Below are 26965 nucleotides of genomic sequence, written 5' to 3' on the forward strand. Positions count from 1 at the left end.
TGAATGGTGTTAGAAAACATAGTGTAACAGACAAAATTAATCCTTGTGTGTATTTGTTAAATTAGTTATAAGAATTAATGTGTTGTAACATTTAATTTAATATAATAATTGAAAACATTTTTTTTATATTTTATTCCATATATATTAATGTGATACATTTTTATATATATATATCAAATTTTAAAGAAAATTTAATAACTTATTTACTATATATTGTAAATAAGAAAATTATGGAATGGTTCCTTCTCAATTGGGTGGGTATATATATATATATATATATATATATATATATATATATATATATTTATTTATGATTTGTACAATGGGTTTTCCTTATGCAAACAATATCAGAATTGTAATTGTCTTGAAATAATGTATTGTATTTTATTTTGAATTGCAATAAGGTTTTTTAGACCAAGTACATTATTATTTAGATTAGGATCTCTTATAGAAAAACTTAAATTAGTTTGGCAACAATGTTGAGAAAAAGAACATTTGTTTAGTTCATCTGATTGGATGAAGTAGGATCGTTGTTAGAGACATTCTGTTTTTCAAGGGACTTAAGTCACCACCTACTTCACCCTCTTCCTAGGATGCGAGTTTATAAAAACTCTGGGATTCATTTATTTCAGTAGATTTTACCAGAAATTTTCTAGTGTCAAGGTCGAAGTTCTTTTAGTTCTTTCTTGCTTACTGTCTTGTAGATTCTGGAAGATATCTTCTGTTTTTCGTCCTATTTTCTACGCCACTGAATATTTTTTTAAATTTTTGAGATATAAACCGATTTTCATACAATACAAAATCAAGTATGCATGACAAGGTAGTATTAATTTGATTTAATAATTAAAGAATAAAAACATTTGCTGTATGTTTTTATATATCATAGACACTCCCTTTCATTTGATCTCATACATTAATCTATCTAATCCATATATCTCCGAAACGACTGGGATTAATCAAGAGGATTTTTGTTTTAATTGTATAAAGAATATGAAAAACTTAATAGTTAGAAAATAGAATAAGGACAGGAGTATCATTACGGATAAAATTTTAATTTAAATACAATTAATCCATAGGTTGTGAAAATATAAGAATTTTTTATTACATATATTGCACACTAATTACAGCTAATTAATCGCAAAATGATAATTATGTTTTGTTTTTATATATGAATAAAAATGTGGACAAACCACAGTCCTAAAAAATATTCCCTGATTGGTGGTAAAGAGCGGAAGTGCACCACGCCTAATTGCCGATAATTCCACGAGATCATGGAGGTCGGACGCACCAAAATGGGACGTGAAAACGGAAAATTTATATATATATATATATTTATTTGTCGGTTCAAAACGAACAAATCGTGGACCGTGCACTACGTGCCCGGCAATGATTTAAACTCCGGACCTTGAATTTCGGTTTTATGATATTGCTGCTCTCGGATTCAGACCGGAATAAAATTTCTATGGCAGAAGGACGGCGAGTGGACACAACAACGCTACGGCGATTTAATGCGATTTCGATCACATACTCCGGCATATTAGTGTTGCATTACCACCACATATTATACACTGGTCGCAAAAAATTAATAAATTAATAACCGTATTTAAGTTTCGCAACGGCTAGTGGCCATTTCTATTATTCTTAGACAGCCGTGAACGCTCTTGCTTTAAATGTTAACCGACATTTTTACTGTGGAAGGCTCCGGTCAGTTTCATTTGAATTTGTTGGTACGGGAGAATATATTAATATTCACTTTTGTGGCGTGATTAATGAATTATTTATTTAACAATGCAAACCTCTTTGTGTTTTACTTTCAAGAAATCGCACTTCGTCATTGCACTGCAATCTAATTATTTTTATCTAATGCAAATCGGCTTCTGGAATTAATAAATTTCCAACGTGATTCGTTAATTTATTTTTTATTGCTCATTCCATATTACTTAAAAATCAATTTAATGGATAAACGCTTATTCATGTTTCGTTTAATTTTCTCTTTAAGTAGCTATAGAAATTTCACGCCAAGATTTAAAGACAATTTTTCTTTTTTTATTTTATTTTTCATTTCTCATTATAATAGACAATTTTTTTAAAATATTCTTGTATGTAATTTAAAATATAAATTCACATGTTTCTAAATTTTTGCATTTTTAATTGTTCTATAAAATCTTTCTTTAATTTATTTGTTTCTTACATTGTCACATATTAGAGGGTTTTCCTTGAAATAAATTTAATTAAATTTCTATTACATTTCTTATTTATAATCTAGTAAATTTCCTGCTGTTTTCATATTATTTAAATTTATATTTCAATTTTATATAAATTAGTTATTTGTTTAATCATTTAGATTTTTTAACTTGAAATATATATTATTATAATTGAAATTTTCTTACACAAAGTAGTGAATTTTCATTTGAATTACTAAAAGTTATTATTCATAAAATCTCCTAAAATATGTTATTTCTTCAATCGAATCCAATTTTTTTGCATCTATTATTTTGATTAATTTATGAGGAATATTTTTGTCTAAACTAATTTGTAAAGATTAATATCATTTTCCTGAATGTTTTAGTTAAATTTAATAATTTGTTCTTTTTTTATAATATTTGCAGTTCAATATGCATTAATTTTACATAACATACTCAATCTTCCTCAGGACAATTTTTGTCGATATAATTTTCTTTCTCTGTTTTATAAAATCTTATAAACAAATGTATTTAGTATATTTTAAACTACGCAGTAATTATTTGATATCAGTGACATCATTTATGAGGTTAATTAATTTTTAATAGGTTGATAATAAAATCAACAATTAAAATTAAAAAACCATTCGAAAACCTGTGTTATTAATAATGGATATGAGATAACACAAGAAAACATGACCCAAATCGAAATTTTGTTCCTTACACGATCTGCGAAATAAAATATATAATATCTTAATTTTCGATAGAAAATAAACAATTTCTCCATTTACAATTGATGCAGATATGAACTCAACGGCCACAGTATTATCTGGAACAAACAAGAATGTAACGTTCTTACTAATATGGAATATCCAGTCATTATCTCATTTAATAAGATTTTTTGTAGTCATTCAATGTCCTTATGCAAAAGCAGCGCTGAATATTTCTTTGATTCTATATACGGTGGCGGATCGATTAATAATGACGATTTTCTAACGTAAGAAAAAATTGAGAACACAATACTTGTCATTTATTTTATGTAACTATTATATTTTAAGTAATAAAGTTTATGGTGAATTTAATTAATCTTATAAAAAGTATTCAGGCTTAAAAAAGAAGTTACAGATAATAAAAATTTTTAATGAAAATCTGAATATATAACAATATAACAATATTAAATTGTTAATAAAAATTTGATTTATATTACCCTGGACATTTTACTCGATATGCCATGCAGTCAATTAATCCTTAACCCAATTACAAACTTGAAATTAAATTAGAACTTTTTAAAAATAAAAAATATATTGTATCTTGTTGAGGACGAAAAGTCCATTATAGCAAACTATTAAATTTATAAAATTACGTTAGATTTAGTTAAATTATGTAAATAAATATCGAAATGATGATTGAATAATAAAAATTTTACTCATACAAAAATCTATTATTAAATAACCATGATCAAATCATAATAATATCTGAGCCTAAATAGATTGATCCACCATCTAATTACAATAATAAATCGCACAATAACAATTTTTAAACCCCGTTAAAAAATCGAAACACTTTCAATAGTCGAAGGATTTTTCACCAACCAACAATGGTACTAAATTTACATCCGAGTGAACATCGCTAAAATAAGCCTTTCATTTTAATAAATAATTCATTCATTCACGCCGTTCAACCATAAAATTTATTCCCTATCGTGTTATCATCTTCGTTGGTTCACACGTAATTAATAAAAATATAATCGCGTATAATTAATCGCACAGTTTCTGAATGTGCAAATACAATCTTATTTATTAGGATAAATAGCGTGGGGCATGGTTAATGAATGGCCTGCGTGAGAAAGTTACAGTTGTACGATCTTGTTGACCGCAAATTGAATTTGTTATGAATCGACTCCAAAAAAAAAAAAAAAGACAATGAAGTTAATAAAAATGTAATTGATTGATTGATACCTTGTCTATTATGGTGAAAATTATTGATGTAAAAAATAGAAAACAGTCAAATTAAGAGGAACCAATTGATTTCACATGTTCATATGTTCATACCATATGAACAGTGAATATGTTCCCTGATTAAATCCTAATTGACTTTTATTTTGACTTACGCAATAACAAATCGTAATGTAATTTATTGGTCTAAACTATCTACATACGATGAAAGAAATTTTACAAATACCAGTTATTAATCTGCCTGGACTTTCAAAAATAATTGAGCCACGTTCATTCTCCAATTTCACGTAAATGTTATTGCCCCCGGTTACACGTATTTACATGTTCGGTTATTTATTGTCTATCTAGGTGCATTCTTTTGAAATATATTCTTATCAGAATCCAAACATGTTGTACCGTTGTTGAGATATGGGTCCTTAATGTGAACGTGTTTTTAAATCCCCTTGAAATAAATCTAAAACTATCAGATTATTATTTCCGTTGTAGCACAAAAATATTAATAATATATTTTTGATACTTATGTGAAAATGAAAAACAATAAGAATCTTCCACTAAGAAACTTCTACAAAATAATGGTAATTAATCTGTTATCAAAGAATAAATATTGCTAAAAATACGTATTATAATCTTTGTAAATATTACTACAAAATTATGAATTTTTACAATATACATTAAATTTTCTTAGGATTATTAAGTTTTACGATTGATCATTGTTAAAATGTTTTTTGAAACGAAAATTTAATAAATGTTTATGTACACATTACATTAATAAAAAACAATATAATAATTGTGTTTCTGGTTTACTTAATAAGTAAATATTATTTCATATAAATAAATGTATAATCTGTTCAATTTAGAGTTAACTAAAAATATTACATAGTCAGATTTCTCAGAAATTTTGTTAAATCATAGTGATATATTAATATTCATAAAATACAACTATTGCAATATTGCAAAGAATACTGATAAAAGTTCAAAATCTTCCCGTATAAAATTTATGATTTAAATAACGGATAAATATGTAAATATCTTTTCCGTCACACTCTGGAAAATTATTATGTAAATTTGTTTTTGGATTGGATTTAATTTACTGCTTTCTTTAAAAATGCAAACATAACCGTTACTAAAACAAACTAGTTTCAAACTATTACCAATATTTAAAACGTGGTATTATCACGTAGCATTTGAAAACTGCGTGCAAATTATAATAATTTGCAAATAATCACCTTGTAAAAATCATAAATACTATTTAAATCTTGTAAATAATCAAGTTATAAAACAGAAAACACCATTGGCACGATTTTGATGACGTAATCCAGTCAAATATGGGGAAATGACCATGTAACGAAAACACTTTATGCAAATTAAAGGAATCTTCATAATAATGGATTTTGTTTAAAAATCCAGACTTGTTGTAAACCTTATGTTACATAAACACTAGGTACACTGACCGAAATTTGACCCAATGTGACGAAACAACCCCGATTCTTCAGTCCAATTTACAAGGGAGTTTCGAAATATAAATTTATGGAGAAAGTATCCAATATGATTTGACAGGAATTTCCTTAATAATCTCAAATACCTTTCGAATTACCTACTTATGATTATTCAAGGGAATTCATTATGATTATGTGCACTATTCAATTACACAGTTCGGTCAAACGTTGATTTTAATCTAGGAAATAATCTATTCAGCAGGATTCTCATTAGAAACGGATTAACACCTTTTATTGCGTTTCAATTTTCCTCATTAAGAATGGTATATAGGAAACTCTTGATTATATCAGTAAATAATCAAACATTGTAATGTACTGGAAAAATTACTACGTCAATGTTACTTTTATATATATTGTTTACAAAAAAAAATCCCATTATTAATGCTCAACTCCAGAAAAATTATTTCAACATTTGAACATACTTTGAAATTTTACCTACCTCAATCAATTTACTATACACATGTCCCTTTTTTAAAAATAACACAAACGATACAAATTGTAACTTCACTAAAAGTACACAAACACAACATCCTAACCTTTTCAACAAGGAACTGAAATACAAACAAATACACGACGCTTTTTAAGATTACAAAAAACTTATATTTGTTTCTTATTTATTAAATTTGATTTTTCAACTAAACCATTTATTGCACAGCAAAATAAGTATTATATTTGTGTTATACAAATTAGGTAAAGTCAGCCCTCATACCATAACTTTAAACTTAACTGAACCCACCGCTTAACTTTTACAAACTTTAAATAATGATAATAATAATTTGTATTTTCCAAATGTATGCTAGGGGAACACATAATCAGTAATACAGAAAATACAATAAACTAAATAAAATTGATACATCTAGATTAAAAATAGTTGTATAGTAAAGGTCCCTTATAAACCAATTTATAATCCAGAATCCACTTTTCAACCTTATTCTGCACATTAATCTGTGCAGTTGCAGCAAACAGTTGCGTAAATGACGTATTAAAATCCTGGGGAAACACTAAGATGAAAGTGTTGAGAAATTTGTGCATACGACTGACTCTAATTGTAATCAAGTTTTCGGGTTATATTAAATTATGCACGTTATCCTTTCATTTTTTATTTAATTAACAGTAACTTTTACGTGTAACAATTTCGCGAATCAGAGCCGAGTTTCCTTTCAAAACCGTTTTTACGGCCTATTCATTTCGGAACATTCTCACTTTTGTTGATCCGATTTATGATCGACTTATGACGTGGTAGTAAGCCGGAAATATTGGTTTATAATTATGTTATTTCAATATTTAATTAACATTGCTTCCATCCCATTAATCGGTTTTATTGTCTAATGATACCTACAGTTAATTACTTACTTACTATTCAATAGTATCGTTTTGCTTGAAAAATGTTATAGCACAAGGGCAGATTATTCCATTCAAGGGGAAGATCCGTTTTTTTACCTAATTACAAGTAACAAGATAATATTTTGTTTTGTACAATCAGGGTCAAAATGTGTTTACGATTTATGCATATGAGAGTTTTATCCAGAATTATTTTATTACGCTACATAATACTCCAATTTAAATGTGTCGTGTTGTTCAATATCAACACTTAAGGTCAATAGTGTTGTTTTTATTTAATTAAGTGAAAATGTATTCGGAATTACTTTCGAAGCTTATCATTAAATGTAAGTAATTTCATAGAAAAATGTTTATAAACAAATAAACAGTATTAAATTGTCACAGATAAATGTTTGTACATATTCAATATTAGCTGACCAGAATAAATTTTATAGATAGCTCGTTAATATTTAATCTGATACTCGACCTTTTCAAAAACTTGTCTTTCATATTTGAATGGAGACCAGTAATACAGATAAGATTCTTCTTATTACATTTGCAAGATCGTTAGTGTTACTTTTTTGTTATAACAAACAGGTAACATTGCTTAATTAAGAAATGAACAAGTTTTTGATTAAACAAAATATATTAGTATAAGTTATTATTATTCAAATAAACACACAAATTATTTAACTTATACAATCGAAATATATGCTTTGTACTGAATTATTGATTTGAGTTTTTTTATTTAGCTATTTTGGGGAATTATTTACACATTCCACATCCATCAAAATTTAATTTCAGACATTAAATTCTTTCTTATCGTAAATTAATAAATAATAATAATTATTTTTACAACACATTTCGTTATCCTTTCAGGTAGTTGTTGAGCAATAAAACTGGGCAGACGGTACAGTTCACTAACCATTATTTGAAAGTTACCAATGTCTAAAACCCTGTTAATAAATATAATTGCTATTTAATTATTTCTTTTGTTTATTGATCTGTGTTGCTGATACCAATTACTATGTTTATCATCATTAATTAGCAAATTCCCCGAATTGCTTTCTTACCAGGAGAAAGTTTTGATCAATTGTTTATTTATAAAATGTGTATCATTGCAAAAACGATCCTTAACTTAATAAAATTAATTAATGCGGATAACACATAATTCCACTTAATTTTGGAAAACACCTTAATGATTATATAAAATTAATTTCCTATTTATTTATAAAATAATTTCTTAACAAGTGTATACAAAATGGATAATATTTGATAGAAATCCCTTATAGAATTGAGTTATGCAAATATATTCAGTGCCGGTCGTGACTAAATGAAGTCCTTCTAGAAAACTAGCCTGTTCGAGATGAATTACAATGTTTATAACTGAATAACACAGACAACACAAGTGATTTATTGAAAATAAGTAAATAAAATCACATGAAATGTCCTGTTATCGTCCTGAGCTTTCAGAAAAATGATATTAGCATATAAATTTTTAGAGAATCATATTCTCACTTTTCTCATATTTGCTTAAAAAATTCGCAGGTAGTGCCGAAGACTTTCTCCGGTATTTGTATAAAATTATCCTTGTTGATTTTCACCAAATGGACTATGATGTATCGATCGATATTCCTTGGACTTTCTACGACGTGTAAAATGTCAGACTAGATTTTCGTTCTTGGCATTTTTTAATTTTGTCTGATTTGCAAGAGTGTCGATTGGCCGCGCAAATTAATGATAACACGATCCGCAATTTAGAAAGTGGCAAACAGGAAAGTATGTAACTCGAATATTTCGATAAATCAGCATTGTGTTAGCCTAGACATTATGTCTGGTCCGATCCCGCGTTGAGAGTAACTCATTTACCTTCTGTTCAAGGTAAAAAAGTACTGTTAAGTTGCACTTACGCCTATTACCAAGGATCCGAGCTTAATCAGTAATCAGTACGACCTACCTTCTTCTTCGACATGGGTGCCGTGTTTGAGATGATGCAGATGGGCATAGTAGTGATGGTGGTGCAAGATGCACTCGAGATCGGTACAGTTGAGCATCTCGGTACGATCACTTGCAACAGCACACGACAATTATCATCACACACTGGGTGTCACACACTGGGTGTCAACGACGCACTGCGTGTTTCTCACAAAAACCGTCGTCGTCAAGTCGGATTAAACAATAATATTTACTCGGTGCCGAAAGCGGGAGATCGTGTCGGCAGCTCAGACTTGGGCTTCTTGTCAGCTGGTGGCTCGGTGGTACATGCACTGACAGACAGTCCAGGCACTGGCTCGAGAGGAGATTCGGAGAAGGCCAAGGTTCGGCGATAAACAAACGAACGAACGAAAGTACCAGCGACCGTCGCAGTAGTCGTCCGACGTCGTCGTTCACTTGTCCAGTCTTCGGCAAAGCACCGGACACTGCGGCCGACTGTCTAGTGCCTTCATGTCTCCATCAGAGTGGGTCACCGATGGGCTAGGTTAGGTCCGATGAAACGAGTCACTTATCGGCCGTACACGAATCTAATTACCCGTGGGTACAATGCGCGTCCCGGTGAGGATGCAGAAGGTTACAAGACGCGATGGTGGCTGTCGGTGCGACCGTACAGAGCGAACGGTGCTGCTGGCCCGGTACCGGAGGGGGCAACTTTCTATCGCAAGAGTGTCGAGTCCCCTCCTCGAAGCCCGCAGGCTATGCACTTGATAAGATGAACAACCTTTACCGGTTACATGCGATCGGGGTTACAGGACCTAACCTAAAGGGAAGAATTATTTTAAACACTACACAATAAGGAACAAAATAACAAAGGTGTCGGTCGAATAGAGGAGTCACCACATTAACAACTCAAAGGTGTTACAAATTATAAATTAAACTCGCAATGTATTGTTGAAAAGTGCACTTGATTAGACACTCAGAATTCCTACAGTTGCAATCACGTTATGACTAATACTATTATCAAATACCTTATACAAATTTTATATAAGTTTAGGTTGAATATCATAATAATAATAATAATAATCTAACAATTAAACAAAATATTGTTTGATATGTATTAATAGCAAGTACTTATAATACAATAAATAAACATAAAGGAAATTTAAATTTTAAAATAAATATACTCGAGTACAAGAAACTGGGAAAACCCAATAAACTAGTCCGTTGTAATTATGAAAAACCAGAAATATTAAAACAACTTATGTGTAAAATATAAATAATAATAAGACATTTGCTTCATTTTATGTATTTAACTCGCTTCTGGGCAATTAAAATGTTAGAATAAAAAGTATATGTTTGTATCGCTTCTACTAATTTTGAGATAACGCAGGAGATAGTAAAAATAATATAATCGAAATAACATAAAAATTAAATTTTATATTTTTTGTTGTGTTATTGCCATAAATGGTGGAGGTGAAAGAAAGAGCAATGGTATTTTCCAGTGGTTTAAACTTGACATTTACCACACATTTAAATAATAGAAATAAACTTGTCTGTTTTAAAATTAATATCGGACATTCATTTCAGATAATAAAAAATAATAAAAGATATTATTTTATAATACATATTTAAATAAATTTCTTAGAAGTAGACACGTTTGAAAACAACTCTTAGAACAAGTTCATAAATGATTTTTTACCTTAATTTAAATAATATTTCATTTAATAATTTATACTAATTGACACTAACTAGTACTATTTAAAAAAGTAACATGCACTTTTGCTTTTAATTGTACGTCCGATTAATTTTTATTATAAACGTCCTAATGCCATGTGACCGTAAAATACTTGCCATGAAATGCATTAATGGCAATATGAATAACATAAATAAATTTCTTGCGAAATAAACGGTTATTCCCATCGTACATATATAACATACATAAATATAACAATTATTAGAAACATTTACTCAGAACATTTTTCATAATGTATAAATTCTATAAACAATTTTACACTTTCCTATGACATTCGAAGAATTCGTAGTTTTGCTTTGCAAACACGTTTGTTCTAAATTGTTCGCATCGGCTTGTGTAACATTTACACCTAATAATAAATTAACTTTGGTACTTTTATGGCGTACCATCTTTTTTCCAAACAAGACCGGTTAAATGATTTGAACTGAATTAGCTTTTGAATGAGAGACCAAAATGGCAAAGATCAAAATTTAAACATTAAATGTTCTTTGCTTGACATTTGTGTTGAAAATTTTATAATTAATTATTCAGTAGTGACATTAATTATAGCAATTTATAAAATGTATTAAAAATATGAGGTAGTTGAAATTGATGTTTGATTGATTGACGTTATTTCTTTTTCGCTAGATAAAATTATTACAACTTTTTACTTTATAGTATTTCAATATTTCGTGTCGATTCAATAGTAACACATGGACTGAAAAGTCCTGGGCAACGCAATCATTCCAGCACCGCTCTAACATTTCAATACCACTTTTGTAGAACTATTTATTTTTTGGCTCAGCTTTAGCGATAACCTCTTCATTCGTGCAAAATTTATTACCGGCAAGCATTTTTTTAAGGTCTGCAAACAACAAGTCTCCCAATGGCTACTTATTATTTGCAGACCAAATCTGGCGAATACGGTGGATGTGGGAGCAATTCGAAGTTCAATTTATGTAATTTTGCCTTTATTTTGATTGACTTGTGACACGGTGCGTTATCTTAATGAAACAAAATTTTTTTCTTTGCCGTACGCGGTAGTTTCTTTGCAATTTCGGCCCTTGATGGTATTTCCCTTCTCAAGATACACGCACATCCCAAAATACCGAGGCCATAACCTTTCCAGCCGATTGTTGTGCTTTCGGGCGCTGGACGATGTTCACCAGTTGTTGTCTACTTAGATGACGATAGTTTTTATTTCAGAGTGAAGTGATTGATCCATGTTTCATCCATTGTCACATATCGACGCAAAAATTCCAGTTTGTTACGTTGAAACGTGGCCAAACACTGCTCAGAATCATCAAAACGTTGATCCTGTTTTTGATCAACATTAAGCAAACGCCGCACCCGATTTGAACAGAACTGTCTCATAGTCAAATGCTCATGCAATATAAAACCAGCACGTTCTTTTGATATCTTTACGATGTCAGCTAACTAATGCAACTTCACTTTTCCATCATTCAAAACGATTTTGTGGATTTTTGTTGATGTTTTCTGGTGTTACTGCCTCTTTTGGACGTTCACTACGTTCTGCATCATCGGTGTCTCTACGACCACGTTTGAAGTCAGCAAACCAACCTTTTATTGTTGGTTCTGATAGTGCGGAGTCCTTATAACACTATTCAAGCCATTGCTTCGCTTAAACGGTATTTTTTCCCATCAAGAAGCAGTGTAAAATTAAAACACGAAGTAGAATCACTCTTAGCACAATAACTCACAAACTAATTAATAGAATATCATAAAATTTTAACAGATGTCTTTTGAGGGTTAGTACTAACGGAACACGAGGTGAAAATAATAAAACTAGCACCATTTATGTGTTAAATATTAATATTAAATTAAGGGTTACTCATTTAGTTATTAAAAATTTCTTTCACAATTAAAGTTGCTGTATTTATGTCCAGTTTAATTAGGAAAAAAGAAAATAATAGAGTATAAAACATTAGTAAACAGTAAATCAATAATATTTTAACAGTATGCAATAAACAATGTGTTATGGCTATAATATTTAACAATTTAAAAAATTAATCGCTAAGCTTTAATAATGACCACTACCGTATATTATTTATAGTAATATTGATTTATGAAAATTTCAAGGAGGTATTATTAACCTTACCTAAAATATATCTGTAGTGAGAATCTTCAGAAATGCATAATAGCACTGAACACTTTAGAAATTCCTAATTCTAAGTATTATTATAAATACACTTTGTGTTGGACCAGGTAGAAAGGTCTTTGAGGACAAATTTGTCGGAGAGAAACTGCACGCAACATGGGTTAATGCGAAAACACGTCGTGTTGAAAAATTTCTAAAATGATGATAATCGATCGAAAAACACAGCAAATTGCCACGTCTTTCGGACTTGTTTTTTTACTTGTACTTATAGGGGAATCAATCAACAGGAACAACCATATACTTATCGCTCAAAGGTGTACCATACGCATGCATTAATAATGATCTGACACGGATTAATGCCGCGTTTTATAATCGCCTCGCACAACTATAAACATTTAGATAATGTTGTGAATAATGGATGCAATTATCCGTCGCACAAATCTCCCCGAGATTATTGACGGAATCTGGGCCACGGATAAAATAATACACATTATCACCGATCAATTAAAACCGAAGGAAATTTTCGGTCGGCACCTTATGTAGCAGTGATCGTTGCGTAATTACACACATTATGTGCCCGTTCAAAAATTCGTGTCGGATCGGATCCGGCTGGACTGATTTTACACGGACAAGACTTTCGTAAGAAGGCGATCCGTGACACTGTCCAATTTATCGCACTCCGCGGAACAATTTACGAGTTGGCTAATTGCCAAATTTTCGTTTGATTGCGCTTTTTGTGTACCTATATGCATACATGTTCGATGGTATGGTAATTACATGGGGCGTACATGTACATGGAATAAACCACTTTCAACTTATTGAAACACGAACTTGAATATATCAAAACGCATTAATTAATTAAGAAAAAACATATTTGAAAATAACTACTAATTATAAAGTAACTTTTAATAGAATCCATCTATTGAATCACAATGTTGAAAATTGCATTATTAGCAAATATTAGACATGTAATATATTTAATATTTGTTATTAGGTCATTTATTTTAACAACCAAATTAAGAAATTTTGTAACATTGCTATTTCATAAAAAATGTGTAATTGTAGTTTCATTATAATTTTAGATTATCATTAATGTTTGAAAACGAGTGTTTAGTTTTAAAACGTTTAAAACATTAATCGAATCTATTTGAAACTAATACCGCGAAAGCAATTTAATTACAATCACCAGGAGCACGTAGAAATATTTATTTTATGTCACTCATGACCAGCAATTTAAAATTCGTAGCCGGTGCAGTTGAAACCGCATTTGGTTCGAGCCTCAGGCATTTCTTTCCATATCATAACTGTAAAGACAAGCCAGTATGTGCGCGGAGTTTTTAAAACACGCATTGTTAATGAACTGGATACCTATAAAGTTCATTAATTTATATTATGGTCGTGCAAATATTTTTTTAACTTGTACCCAACTCGCTAAATATTATTCAATCGCATCTGATTTGCTTTCAAGCAGATATTGATGGGTGCGAATATGAAATTATCAATTAATGAAAGGCAATAGTTCCATGCAATTACAGAATTTATTAATATATACTTTAATATTTTAAAATATAAATTTAACTTAAAATTAACTTAAATGTACAATTCTAAAACGACCTCAATATCCATGTAACAAAACTTTAACGAATAAAAGCACCTTTAAATGAATTACTCCACATAATTTTATAATCTTAGTACTAACTATTATCAGAAAAAAACATATCGGGAGAAAATGGAACATCATCACTTGAACTGCTGATAAATGTATAATTACTACTATTTTGACTTTCACTGCTTTGGGTATATGTTAAAGTAGGCATATACATATCACTACCTGTTAATTCATAACCTGACTTATCATCACTACCAGTGTTCACCTCAAATTCAGTAGAATTGTGAAGAATAAACTGCGTATTTGGAAAACCAGTACTTGCAAACGTGACATTCCCATCATTGACGTTATCTTCCGTCAAGACCTCAGAATCATCCATAGAATCACTAGTTACAATCTGAAGCGTAGGTGAATCAGGGGTTGCGTCATAATCCAGGTTCAAATCGTGTGAATTTTCTATAAAATTAGAAACTGCAGGACTAGTTTGGCAATTATTTAAAATTTGAACTCGTTGCATATCATCGATTTGATTAGAATTCTCGTCAACAATCTGATAGCTCAAACAGTTTTTAGGAAAATTTTGCAAATTTTTTTTATCTAAAGCCAAAATACTACCATCATTTCTATATAGAAGCTCCAGACTTGAGCGAATATCCTCACCTAGATTTTGTGTGTTTGGCAGTTGCATGATGTTTGTTGGCTTTTTGCCACCAATGTAAGGATCATGGACATACATTGAATTAAAATTACTGTAGTCCATAATCTGTAATTCATTAGGAATGAAATTTTCTACTGTAGTTTCGGTGCAAGTTTCTTCTATTATAAACGAATTGACTAGTGGTGCTGCTTCAATTTCTTTCTGTAGGTGTGCTAACGCCATTCGACTAGCATGAGCTTCTTTGACGCAAGCTTTTTCAGCCTCGTTGTTAATATTTTTCCGTCTTGTTTTATAATCGATTTCATCGGGCTGTGATTTCACCATTAAAAGAGGGGAGGGTAATATTTCACCAATATTGCTTTGTGAGAAGTACTTGACGCGTTTCGTTAAGAACTGCGGTTTCGGAATGTTCACCTCTACCTCTGAAAACGTTTTGAATATATAAATATTTGTAAAGGTATTTGAAAATAATCCTGTTTTTTCGTTGTTGAAGACATAAAGAGGCATGTACTACTATTTAATAAACAAATGTAGGTAACCTGAACATATAATAAAATAATAGAGGTTTTAATGAAAAGCATTACAATTAAAAACTGAAATAGTTTTACACTTAGATACAAATGTGGTGTAGAAATAATTTACCTAAAATACATAGTAAAATAATAAACTAAACATAATGCAAACCTGTTGATCCCCGGTTCCAAATATTGAAAATGCTAGTAAGTTTGTCCATTCTTAAAGTTTTTGCCAGTCCTGCCAAATACCTTAAGTTCTCTGGTGTAACAGTTGTCTCCCCACTGTAGATTATATCAATGATAGCTTGTACCACTGAAAAATCACACCCTTTCACAACCACTTGTTCAATAGATGCATTTCTTTCGAACTCCTCCTACAAAAAGATTATAAAAAAACAGTTGTGGGTGGAGTTTAAACATTTACTCGAAATAATGGACTTGAGGAAGCAAGAATGCTTTTGTGAGCATGCATGGTACTGCTTCCGCAGGTGACAGCAATGTCCACAAGTAATCTCTGTTGTAGTAATGTTCGTAACCCTTTGAACGGATGTCTGTTTCGATATGACGTCTGAATGAAGTAGCATGACTTTGGTTCTAGTTTCACTATTGTATTATTTTTGTCCATTAAAAATCCAGTCGCCTAACCTAAAAAAAATGCCGGTTTTTGAATGTGCCGCCATAGATAACTTGTAATTTACTTACTTCTAATAAATTCCAGAAATTGTTTTTTGCTTTTTGCTTGGATATCTGCAACGTAAAAAGTTTAATCTGTATAAAATTTGAATGATTAAATCACCGTAGATACCATATTATTCCGTGAATATCAAATCTCCATGGATACCAATGTTGTCAACACTGAATGTAATTTTTTTGCGAAATTTATGAAAATACATATTTTCTCATATTATTAATGTGCTTGAAAATTAAAATAATTGATATTATATCTCTCCTTTTAATCATTATAAAAACCGTATCTAAAAAGTTTTCAATTGATTTTGACATTTATTTTGATAACCTTCGTTCTTTACACTATTTACTATTCAAGTACCCACAATAGTAAATAGTGTAAAGAATTCTCATTTTCGGATAAAGAAATATTTTGTAATATATCATTAAGAGAAAACATGTATTTGAATATAACAGTCGTTTTAGATGGGATAGCTTCACTTTAATAATTGCAGAATTTATGGTCTGCTCCGTTACGACTGCAAAATATTTGAATATTTGGGTAGGAAAACAGACAATGTCAGTTTCGGTAGTGTTATTTATCAAAATATAAGTTGGCGCTTTTGAAATAATATGATTATTATATTAATTCATCTAAACTTATGTTGGATAATCAGCTTACCTTGATATAAGTGTCCCGATTTGTTTCACGGATAACTAATAATTCGTTGAAATTCAATGGGATCTGGATGTGACATCAAATTTGAAAGATGATTATTATTCTCAAATGTTGTTACTAATTTGGTAATTTTTTTTGAATATTTTTGAGGGTGGTATGACACATTTTCACACATAGATTTTCTATGCAGTTTCAACATTTATTCAATATTTTCAATGGAAATAAAATTCAGTGACCAAGTATATAACACTTTTTTATGAATACATGTATTTATTAAAATAAAATCACTTGAATAATTGAACTTATTTTACATCGTCGATTTTTAATGGTTTGATAGCACCATCTATCTCTTCAGTATTTAAATAGAAAATATTTCTGGCTTAAATAAGTAAACATCAAAAGGTAAAACATTATAAAAATTTATTAAAGTAAAATTAAGTACAAGTCCTGAATCACTAAAATTAAGAATGAATACATTAATTGCAGTACAAATTGTTTAAAATCGATACAATTTTTGGAAGATCAACAATTAATATCGAAAATATAAAATTGGTAAAATACGGAACTACAAAAGATCTTCTTTGTAAAAGCAATTTGGCACGCAAATTCTTTTGTTGACACAGGTTCTTTTTATAAAAGGTTTGAACAGTTTAAAGTACAACTTACAGTTTATTTAAAAATAATGCTTTATTCTTATTTATCTAATTTTAGACTACCAGATTCACAGTACAAAATGGCACTGCAAAAATACCATCAAAGCAGAAATTATTTACAGTCAAGTAAATAAATATATATTTCTCATTTTGTACAGGACAAAATATAAAATAACATAAGTTTAATTGATCTTGAGTTTTTGTTCATATGGAAAATATCACATAAGTTATACATAATTTTGTCGTCCACTTCAATTGATCTGTCAGCATACAGTGTAAAAATATTTTAATGGCAACACATTAAAGTTATGTTATTTTGTATATCACGCACACTTATTGAATTTATCCTAATAAAATCACTGTTTATTCACTAGTCTCCAGAGAAAATATAAGAAAAACAAGTACTGTTTTTATATTTTTGATTTTTTTATTAAATTTTAATTGTGGTGACTGTTATTCTCTGAGACCAATGCCTATAGTTGACAAACTTTGGTTAAAATTAATCTAGCGTTAATACCCGATCGCTCCCATAGATAAGATGATATTAGCTGCCAGTTAATTTTAATATCTTCCTTCTTTCAAAGGACTGGTCTTAGTTAACGTTCTAATTACTGATAACAATTAAAAAAGTTTCACCCGTATATAAGTCTCCACTCAGACAGACAAACGAACACACACATATAGAAATCATACACATCACTCTAGATTTTTTACTTATTATTGGAGGGGGAACAATTACATACATATTCATCTGTGCTGATAAGAGCCGTCGCAATATTTAACTTTTTTTCTTATACAGACAGGGTGGAAACTCAACAATAATAACTCGATTTATGATAGAATAGATATAATACAATTTGTTAGCAAGTTAAAGGAATAAATTAGCACCCTGTGTATATTTTACTTAACTTGATATACTCAAAGTAGACTTTACAATTAGAGTGAAACACACTTGATTTAGGCCTTCATTAGTTGATTCGTTTTGATGTATAATATAGGCCAAAACACTTTTTGCATATCAAGTTGGAATGTAATGGCAATGGGTTATAAACTTAGATAGTAGGTAAAGCATCTCAAAGAAGTGCGGAATATTTCCACAGCCTTAAATTGCTAATTCGCGAAATTACATCGTGTCAGTCGTCTGGGAATAGAAACTCGCTTTCCGACAACAGAACCTCAAGATCGGACTGGACGGTATGCAGGTTCGAGTCGTCGATGGCGTCGGTCACGTCGACGCTCTGTTGCGGCCGGTCACTTGTCTGCGGTGCCGGCTTCGAGACGGTCTTCCCGTCGGCCAGCTTCAGGGGTTTCGGCTCTTTCGCCTCGCGGACGGTTCGCACCAGAACGCCCGTTCTCGGCACCTTCACCGGTTCGATCACCACGCTAGTCTTTTCCGGTTTGCGCAACTTGACGCTAAACTTGAACGGAGGTTTGTAAACCACTTGTAGGCGTACCTTCTCTTTTTCACTTGGTATGTTGCCTATGCTGTGCGACTTGCTCTTGTCCGTTCGAGGCCTTATGGTTGGTCTTTTATGCGGACTACGCCTTGATTTGTCTGTTAACCCAACCGGAGTGGATTTCGATTTGGGCAAGGCGTATTGCGATTTCATGAGCCAATTTTGTACTTTGCCTACTGGATCGGCTTCTGGAGTTAAAGGATTGTGGACGACTTCGGCGTTGATCAAGCCCTTCTTGCCGTCAGCGTCTGTTTGTGCCCCACTGTAATCGATTATTTCCTTCTTCTTCTTTTTCTTCTTGTTAGCCAGATTGTTGCCTTTCTTAACTTTGCTGTGAGGCACTTCTATTATCGTAGCCTCCGTGGGCTTCTTTCTCGATTCTTCCGCCCCCACCGCTGCAGAAACGCGTTTCTTCTTCTTAGGTGATACCTTACTTTTGTTAGGGCTGTTCAAGTTGTTGTTAATTGATTCCTTAACCTTTTTCTTTCTTCTCACTTTACCGTCTCTGACTTTCCGTTTGAGCGGCAGTTTTGATCTGATGCCAGGATGGACTGTTACTCCATTTTCATCCACTGGCAGTCGAACTGCTTCCGTTGTGGAACTGTGAACTATTGTGACGGACTTCAGTTTGATATTCGGCTTCTTACCAAGATACTTGGTGCTCAATATCTAAAAGAAAAACATAGAAGATAAATATTATAAAATTAATAACGTGGTTTAAAAATAGCATAGTTTACTATGAACAACAAATTGTACGAATCATATGTAATACTGTGAAAGTATATTTATATAATAGTAACCAAGTTAATCTAGCATACACTTCTCTAGCAGTACCTTTACTCACTCTCTTTTCGATAGTGACACTTAATAATGAGAATTTTTATCTGAGAAGTAAATGTTAATAAATTAAACAATCCATAATTAAACTGGTGTGTACTTACCAGTAAAACGATGACAACGGCAATAACTGCGGCCACCACATACCAATAGTCGAGCACCCATCTTTTAAAACTGGCAATACTTTCCTCGCTTAACAACAGTTTTCTCAACGTGGCCAGAGGCCCGGAGGGGTCGACTTCCCTGCACATTTGAAATACGTCGCAGTACCCGTTGTAGTCGTTGCACGGCGTTCCTGGCTTGGAATACATGTCCGGGATGTCGTAAGGCATGTCATTCCAGTTGAATGACGAGATGCAGGGCTGATTGTCGCCGGGCAGTTTACAGCACAGTTCGCAGGCTTTAGTCTTCGGGTCGCTTTTTCCGGGGATGCATTGACAAGATTCCAGGCCGTAGGCCAAACAAATTGATCCTGTGCATTCCTAATATAGGTCGAGTTTCAATTAGACTGTTACACCAACTAGTACACAGTATACTCACTCCCATAAAGCAAACAAACTCCTTATTGCATATAGTCTTATTTGGTTTGTTAACAGATGGAGGGCACTGGGGATTCCGGCCATTGCAAAAACTTTCATCCCGGCAGCCGTTGTCGTCTCTACATTTATCTCCAAATTTAACTCTACACTCCGACGTACAGCATGGACCCTTCAAAGAAAGAAACGTAAATTTTGAAATGATATCGATATACAAAGTGGTGTACCTGAGAGGGGCTGCACTGACTGCGAGGAGTTAATCTACATGGGGGTTCGTCAATTGGTGGGTAACGTCTTTGCGGGAAGCAACACTGGTCTCGACAGTCTTCTTCCCACCCACAATCGCACTCTTCCCCTTCTTCTACCACTCCGTTTCCACACAAAGACGCCTGCGGTTCTGGAAAATAAATTATTATTATCATTGTATTCAAACACCGAAAGTAATAAGTATTCGTCTGTTGCTTTTCGCAATTAATTTCACAGTGGAAGAATTTAGTTAAAGAAAATACATTTACAAGAGCATTATGGTGGGAAATTAGATTAAGATAATTTGTACTCGTAGTGTAAACTTTCTAGACAAATAAAACTTGCCTTAAATACAGTCGGCCGAATTGCGTCTTAGTGGAAAACAAATTCCAACTCGCAATAAATTTAGCATTTAGTACAAAAGTGGCTGACAGTGGCACAGTTTTAAAACGAAAGTTGCCAAATTCCAAAACGTCGCTGAATGTTTCTGGCACGCAGAAAATTCGATTACAAGTCTAAGCTCCAACTTACCGGTAAAACAGCCTTTCGGTGATCTGGCCTTAAAGTTTAGGACGGGATTGATACTTTTTAAACTACAAGGCGAAAATTTATTATTATTCTTCTTATCTCCGGATGTAGCCCTGGCGAACATAATGTAATTCCCATCCTCGCCACCTGGAGTACATTGTTCGGGATCGTGCTGTAAAAGTCACAAAATAAATTTGTTGCTGGCATTAAAAATGTGTGTCTCGTTTCGGGTCAAGATTTATAAAGACAGACGCTTGCTTTTATCTATATTAATTTTACAGTCTTATTTTTAGTTTTACTATTGAAAATACATTGTAGAAAAATAATTTATAAATTGCTAAACATGAAATTCTAATTGCAGAGTAAGAGCATATTATGTTAGAACCACATCATCATATACATTTTTATTAAAACATTTTTTGAATTGATTTGTTTAATGTAATACAATAGAAAGAATTTATAATTTAATATCAGGCTTATATTAAAATTTATCTTGAATTTTTTGAGACGGATCCTTAAATATGATAAGTCCATATTGCGTTCCGCCGATGAATTAAATTTTTGCTTTCCACTAAAAAAAATAATAAATTACAACGTTAAATTGGGTCTGTTTTCGTGGCGGACATAAAAAGATCTCTGAAATTTAAATATACTTGTACGACATTACAAAGGAACAAAATTTAAACTCGTTATTTGTAATTTTTAGGCACATTCTTCCAGGCTGTTTACTTGAGCATACATATAAAGTAGAAATATACTTTAGAACGCCGTTTCAAGGTTAATTTTTCTTTGGTTTCTGTGTAGGTTCTCTGTATAATAATAACGGCAAAGAAACTGTGTGAAAGGGACGCTTTTATGAAGCCGTTATTGGGGTGTTAACGCTTCAGTACGAAGGAAGTCTCAAGTTACACTTAAGTATCATTCGTTTCTTTTATATAAATGTATTCAGTTTGAAAGTAAGGCTTTAAATAACGTTCAGCAGATATTTTAAATAGAAAAAGTGCGCTTATAATTATTTCTTAAAAATGGCGAATGCGTCTAAACAAATTGATGTGAAAATAAAACTGAAATACAAACTTATTTTAATTGAATAAGTAATGCGAGTACAGAACCCTCAAAACATAATTTCCAAAAATAATTTAATTTATATAAGTATCCCCAGAACCAGTATAAAAACACCCCAAACTCATCGCGGAGTTAGCGGAGCTACCGCCCCGTGCACCAATTTGGGCCCATTCATTTTTTCCCCGTGATGTAACGAGAGAAAATTGGGAGGCAGGAAAACGGCGAGGGGATGGATGGTGAACGTGCGGAGGCCGGGAATTTGTTAAAACACTCGAGAACTCACTCACCGGCGATCCAAAATTATGACCAATCTCGTGTGCCAGGGTAACATGAGAGACCGCAGGCGGGACGTGTTTGCCGTAGTTGAGCAGAGTCACTATCCCGGTGTTCAGGGACTTCATGCTGCCGCGGTAGTGCTGGAACAAAAATTATAATACTACACACCGTTGTACACTCGACACCTTAATTATGCACGACTACGTCGAGGGAACGTGTCTATATCTGCACGTGAAATTTAATATACGCCCGGTCGCTTTTCAGCTTTACGTTTATTGTTATTGTGTTAATCGAAAAAATCGTCGAGACACCTGCCCTTCCGATTAAAAGGCAAATTTTCGAATGGATTACCCAAACGAATGGATTAATGGACGGATTATATAAAAGCTTGTGCCTACTGAATGAAGGACAAAACACGCTAAGTTGCCTTTTATACAAGATTTGTAGAACAAGCCATTAGTCGAGTTATAAAATTCAACGAGCGCAAAAAGGGGACTTTTATTCATTATTCGTTTTAACGTCTGCTCACATATTTAAAAATTTTATGAGAGTCCTGCACCACCGTGTCTTTTATTAAAAATTTATTGGAGAACTGAAAATATAAATAAATATAAATTTTTATGGCAACTGCATAAATGAAATTTGGGCACACCTTTCAGTTTTATATCCATTGTTATCGTTTTAATTAAAAAAAAGTTAATATATTAAACAATATCTATGTGTCAGTGGCAGATGTGTGCAGATTTAAATTATAACGCGAAACGGCGAAAGTTGTAATAAATTTTAGCCAAAAATAATGCTTTGTATTACTCATTATTATAAATACTGAATATATAAAGCCATATGTTTCCAACCGTAGCTTTTTCACTAATTAGACATATCAGGTTAATTAAATCCTTTGTTTTTGTGTATTTAACAGACAAATTATTTACTTTATCACAAATTTAACTTTTTGTATGTTATGTTTTAAATAAGAATTTAATTTACTCTTTTAGTTCGTCGTTGTGATGGTAATTCCAACAAATATATTCTGTATTTTAGATTAATGCAACTAAATATTTTGAACATCTGCGTTTTATAAATTTTTTAAAGCCGACTAAACAATTAAAATATTTAGAAGCGATTTGTGTCTTATTTGTTTCTCTTGTGGCTTATTGTGCTGTACATTTTTTTATTCACTGTGAATTTGTGTGTTGCAGAATACTTAATCTTCGGAGATGTGTTAAATTATTGGACAAACTCTTACCTCAATGAATACACAACAATGGTATTAAGCTCAGAAACATCAACTTTTTTTGTTTTGATGATATTTATTTAATAATTTACGAATTCGAGATATTTCAGACATATCGATTGTAATAAAAATTTAATATATTTTCTTAGGGCCTTTGATGTTGATATTTGCAATTTATACTGCATATTGAATCTTTATTATTTATTTAATATATTCCAGAAAATTATACTTGAAAGATATTGGATACATAAATATTGGTTATAAAATAAATTTTAATCTGTGATAATTTATTTTAAGTTGTTATTTAGTTAGTGTATTAAAGCAAATGACATAAAACCTAAAGAAATATTGGCATACTATAAAATTGTAATTCGATTTAAATATGCATTAGACAAGAAATGAAATATTTAAGATATGCTAAATCCCTTTCCATTAAAACAAAATTACTTGGTAAATATGCAAGTCAGTCTTATTATTTATTTTTGTTGTTTAAAGTGTGCCGTTTATAAAAATACAATCGACCTTCGATAACTCGAAGCATGATTTACCACATAAAAAATTCGATTTATGAATCAAGATATTGCTAAAGTTCAATACTCAGCAAAAATAAAATTTTGGAACCTATAAATATGTAATGCATAATACAATCAATATTATTATAATGTATTATATTATGTAAAGTTTAAAAGCTAGATTAAACCATTCTAGAATAGCTTCATCGATATTTTCATATGCAGCGTGGCTTTTCATGCATGGCTATTTTTATTTAAATGAAATCACTCTTAGTAAATTGTACTTTCATTTAGAATGTAGGTTGTAATCATGTAAAGTAAATTGTATGAGTTTCCAGCATTATTCTAATCAATTGATAGTTGGCATTCGGGCCATTCGGGTATAAGGCAGATGTGACTGAACGAAAAACCTCGAAGAGTTTACCTGAAACAATAGATATTCGACTTGGAGGTTGTGTCAAATATTTTTTTCGAGTTATAAAAATATTACACATAATTTTCACCCTGGACGCCATTGCCAGCCAACCAATTTGATTCGAGTTATCGAAGTTCGAGTGTATATATTAAATTTATAATAATATATGTCGAGAAAATGTGATTTGTATTAATTAATTAGAAATGGATGCTGATTACAAACTTTGGCTCTTTAAAATAAATTTTAACATAAAAAATCACAAAGATTTGAAAGATCTGTCTGTTATAAACGGTACAAAGTACAAATAGATACTTTCACCGACTGTTTAATCGGAAACCCAGATATTTTCCGGTTTCTCAAGCCATTATTAGACACCGCGAGGAATATATCGGCATTTCACATAATTTAGATGCAATACGGCACCGTTATTAGAGCCGAGTTTGAACCTTAAAAATTGATTTCAGATCTAGTTCCGCCACTCTTTTTAGTACCTATCTAAACACGTTCAAAAACTAAAATTATTATTAAAGTACTATATTAATAAAAAAGTGTAGTTATTATCTAATTTTTTATGTTTAACAACAAATACTAGATTTATTTTATTTATTAAAATCATCCATTAATGTTTGTATTTTAGGCTTTAGTGGAGTGTTGAGAATATTAGCCAAATCCAAAACACTCTATAACACAAAAAAACAAATTATAAATTTATAAACAATATATAAAAATTTCGTCGTTGTATGTAGGTACATACAATGTTTGTTCAACAAAAACACGAACGCAAAATATCAAACAATAGTATGTGCCAATCTATTGATACCTCCATTATTTATGCAGCACAGATTCGAAAACAAACCTACAATATATGCAACACGTAACAATATTCCGTATAGGGATTTGATCTCGCCTCCGGACGATGCAAAACACAAATAGATGTGTTGAACGCCACTTTAAAAAGAATCCTGGATATTTCCTACAGTCCTACAGATACCATTTACAAGCAGAAGAAACACAACCGCTTCCCTTAATTTAGTTGCATAATGATGCAGTAGGTCGGAAGCACAGATCAAGAACGTAAAAATTGCGGTTGAAGCGGTTTCCATCTTAACGCTTAATTTAAAATATGATTTCGCTGTATTCGTTCGGTTCGTTATAGTTGGGCCCGTTTTGCGGGAAGACGAACGATAATATGATTGCACGTGCATATATATAATAAAACTTTTACGATTGCACTTTACGTGTTATATATATCTCTGCATTAATTATATAAGCGTCTATGTAATAAATATATTTTATGCTAATATTTATTAATGGTAAAATATAGCAATGCATGTTAATATTGACTGTATATTACGTGTAATGACTTTTTAAACTCAATATTTGGTTAGTGGATGTGTTCAATAAATTTATGTATATAAATATTTGATCAGGCGACAGAATTAATACGTAATAAAATTCATGCAGTAAACTCACTATACCTATACTATAGTTATGTTCAGTTAGGGCAGCTCAGAACTGGTGCTATTAAGTGAAATCTGCAAAGTGGCGAACAGGAGGGTAGACATAAAACTCATCTTGGGAAGCATTGGAATACTATTAAATTTTAATTGGATTCAAATATGCGTCAGGTAATAAATGGGAAGTTTACGCCATCCCCAGCCACTTTGCATAAAACCCGACAGGATGTAATAAGATAAACGGAACTGCGCCACTCACGACATATTTTTCTCACTACAAAACGGCACATTGTAAAATTCCCCCTGGTGCATTGTGTATGGAACGAAAGTTTGCGTAAATTAGGTTGGAAAGGCGATAACAATTAACTACCCATCAGATAAAACTTAATAAAAGACCGGTGGAAAATTAGAAATTGTTGCGTGACTTTATTTTATGCAACAAATAGTTCGGCAAATAAATATTACACTCGGAATTTATAACTTGATTACATCTTCGTAAACACGCTGATGATACTCCATCTGATATGTTATGAACCAACTAATCCCATTATGACAAAATTATCTTTGAATAACAGGCTCGTCATATTTTCCATACTATTCAATATCGATTTTACAAAATGTATCACGGACTAAGGCATAATTGAATTATACCCACATTAACCGACATATCGGACACGAGTATATACTATACACATCCAATTTACATCGAACAGGTTGATGGATTATTTACCCCGTTTTTTTCACAAACTCCTCCGGCGTTTTTCAAGTCACCAGTCCACGCTAATCCCAAAGTTCCCATTTCGAAGTCTCTGTACGTGAACATGTATGCCAAACAAAAGGCATCGTAGTCTTCCTCTGCAACAAAAAAAAAAAAAAACAGCATGT

The 26965-nt window shown here is 31.5% G+C and overlaps 3 protein-coding genes across 8 annotated transcripts in view; all 3 read right to left on the reverse strand.

The window, feature by feature from the left end:
• LOC109594870 (uncharacterized) overlaps positions 1-9483 on the reverse strand; it is a 93364-nt gene extending 83881 nt beyond the window's left edge. The window contains exon 1 of one of the 2 annotated variants that reach the window (XM_020010120.2): positions 8909-9483. In XM_020010120.2, the coding sequence (XP_019865679.1) occupies positions 8909-9005 (97 nt within the window). In that variant the 5' untranslated portion in view covers positions 9006-9483. Of the gene's footprint in view, positions 1-6070; positions 6157-8908 lie in introns of those variants that run through there. The other variant, XM_020010122.2, reaches the window with a different exon arrangement.
• Positions 9484-14256: 4773 nt separating this feature from the next.
• On the reverse strand, positions 14257-16951 carry LOC109594868 (uncharacterized). Of its 4 annotated transcripts, none has more exons than XM_020010116.2 (6): positions 16868-16951; positions 16222-16266; positions 15944-16164; positions 15689-15893; positions 15007-15426; positions 14257-14802 (listed from the first exon to the last, which is right to left on the reverse strand). In XM_020010116.2, exons 3-6 carry the CDS (start codon positions 16142-16144, stop codon positions 14432-14434), a joined length of 1197 nt encoding a protein of 398 aa, XP_019865675.2. In that variant the 5' UTR covers positions 16145-16164; positions 16222-16266; positions 16868-16951; the 3' UTR covers positions 14257-14431. The 4 variants fall into 4 exon arrangements, with proteins under 4 accessions (XP_019865675.2, XP_019865678.2, XP_049820178.1 ...); XM_020010119.2 differs by having other exon boundaries at positions 14257-14943; XM_049964221.1 differs by having other exon boundaries at positions 14257-15420.
• A 316-nt stretch (positions 16952-17267) lies between these two features.
• LOC109594866 (disintegrin and metalloproteinase domain-containing protein 10-like) overlaps positions 17268-26965 on the reverse strand; it is a 104668-nt gene continuing 94970 nt past the window's right edge. For both annotated transcript variants that reach the window (XM_049964219.1, XM_020010113.2), the window contains exons 6-12: positions 26811-26935; positions 22474-22602; positions 21125-21293; positions 20575-20744; positions 20352-20519; positions 19916-20293; positions 17268-19643 (exon numbers count right to left, since the gene is read on the reverse strand). In XM_049964219.1, the coding sequence (XP_049820176.1) occupies positions 18651-19643; positions 19916-20293; positions 20352-20519; positions 20575-20744; positions 21125-21293; positions 22474-22602; positions 26811-26935 (2132 nt within the window). In that variant the 3' untranslated portion in view covers positions 17268-18650. The remainder of the gene's footprint in view (positions 19644-19915; positions 20294-20351; positions 20520-20574; positions 20745-21124; positions 21294-22473; positions 22603-26810; positions 26936-26965) is intronic.

Source organism: Aethina tumida, chromosome 3 (assembly GCF_024364675.1).
Source record: "Aethina tumida isolate Nest 87 chromosome 3, icAetTumi1.1, whole genome shotgun sequence".
NCBI lineage: Eukaryota > Metazoa > Arthropoda > Insecta > Coleoptera > Nitidulidae > Aethina > Aethina tumida.

Bases quoted from the DNA above. Each gene is read 5' to 3' on its own strand.
- LOC109594868 (XM_049964220.1), bottom strand. From the start codon at position 16,144: ATGGACAAAAATAATACAATAGTGAAACTAGAACCAAAGTCATGCTAC. The intron at 15,894-15,943 runs GTAAATGTTTAA...ATCTTTTTGTAG, and splicing joins CCTCAAGTCCATTATTTCGA to GAGGAGTTCGAAAGAAATGC. The intron at 15,427-15,688 runs GTTTGCATTATG...AAACGTTTTCAG, and splicing joins TTGGAACCGGGGATCAACAG to AGGTAGAGGTGAACATTCCG.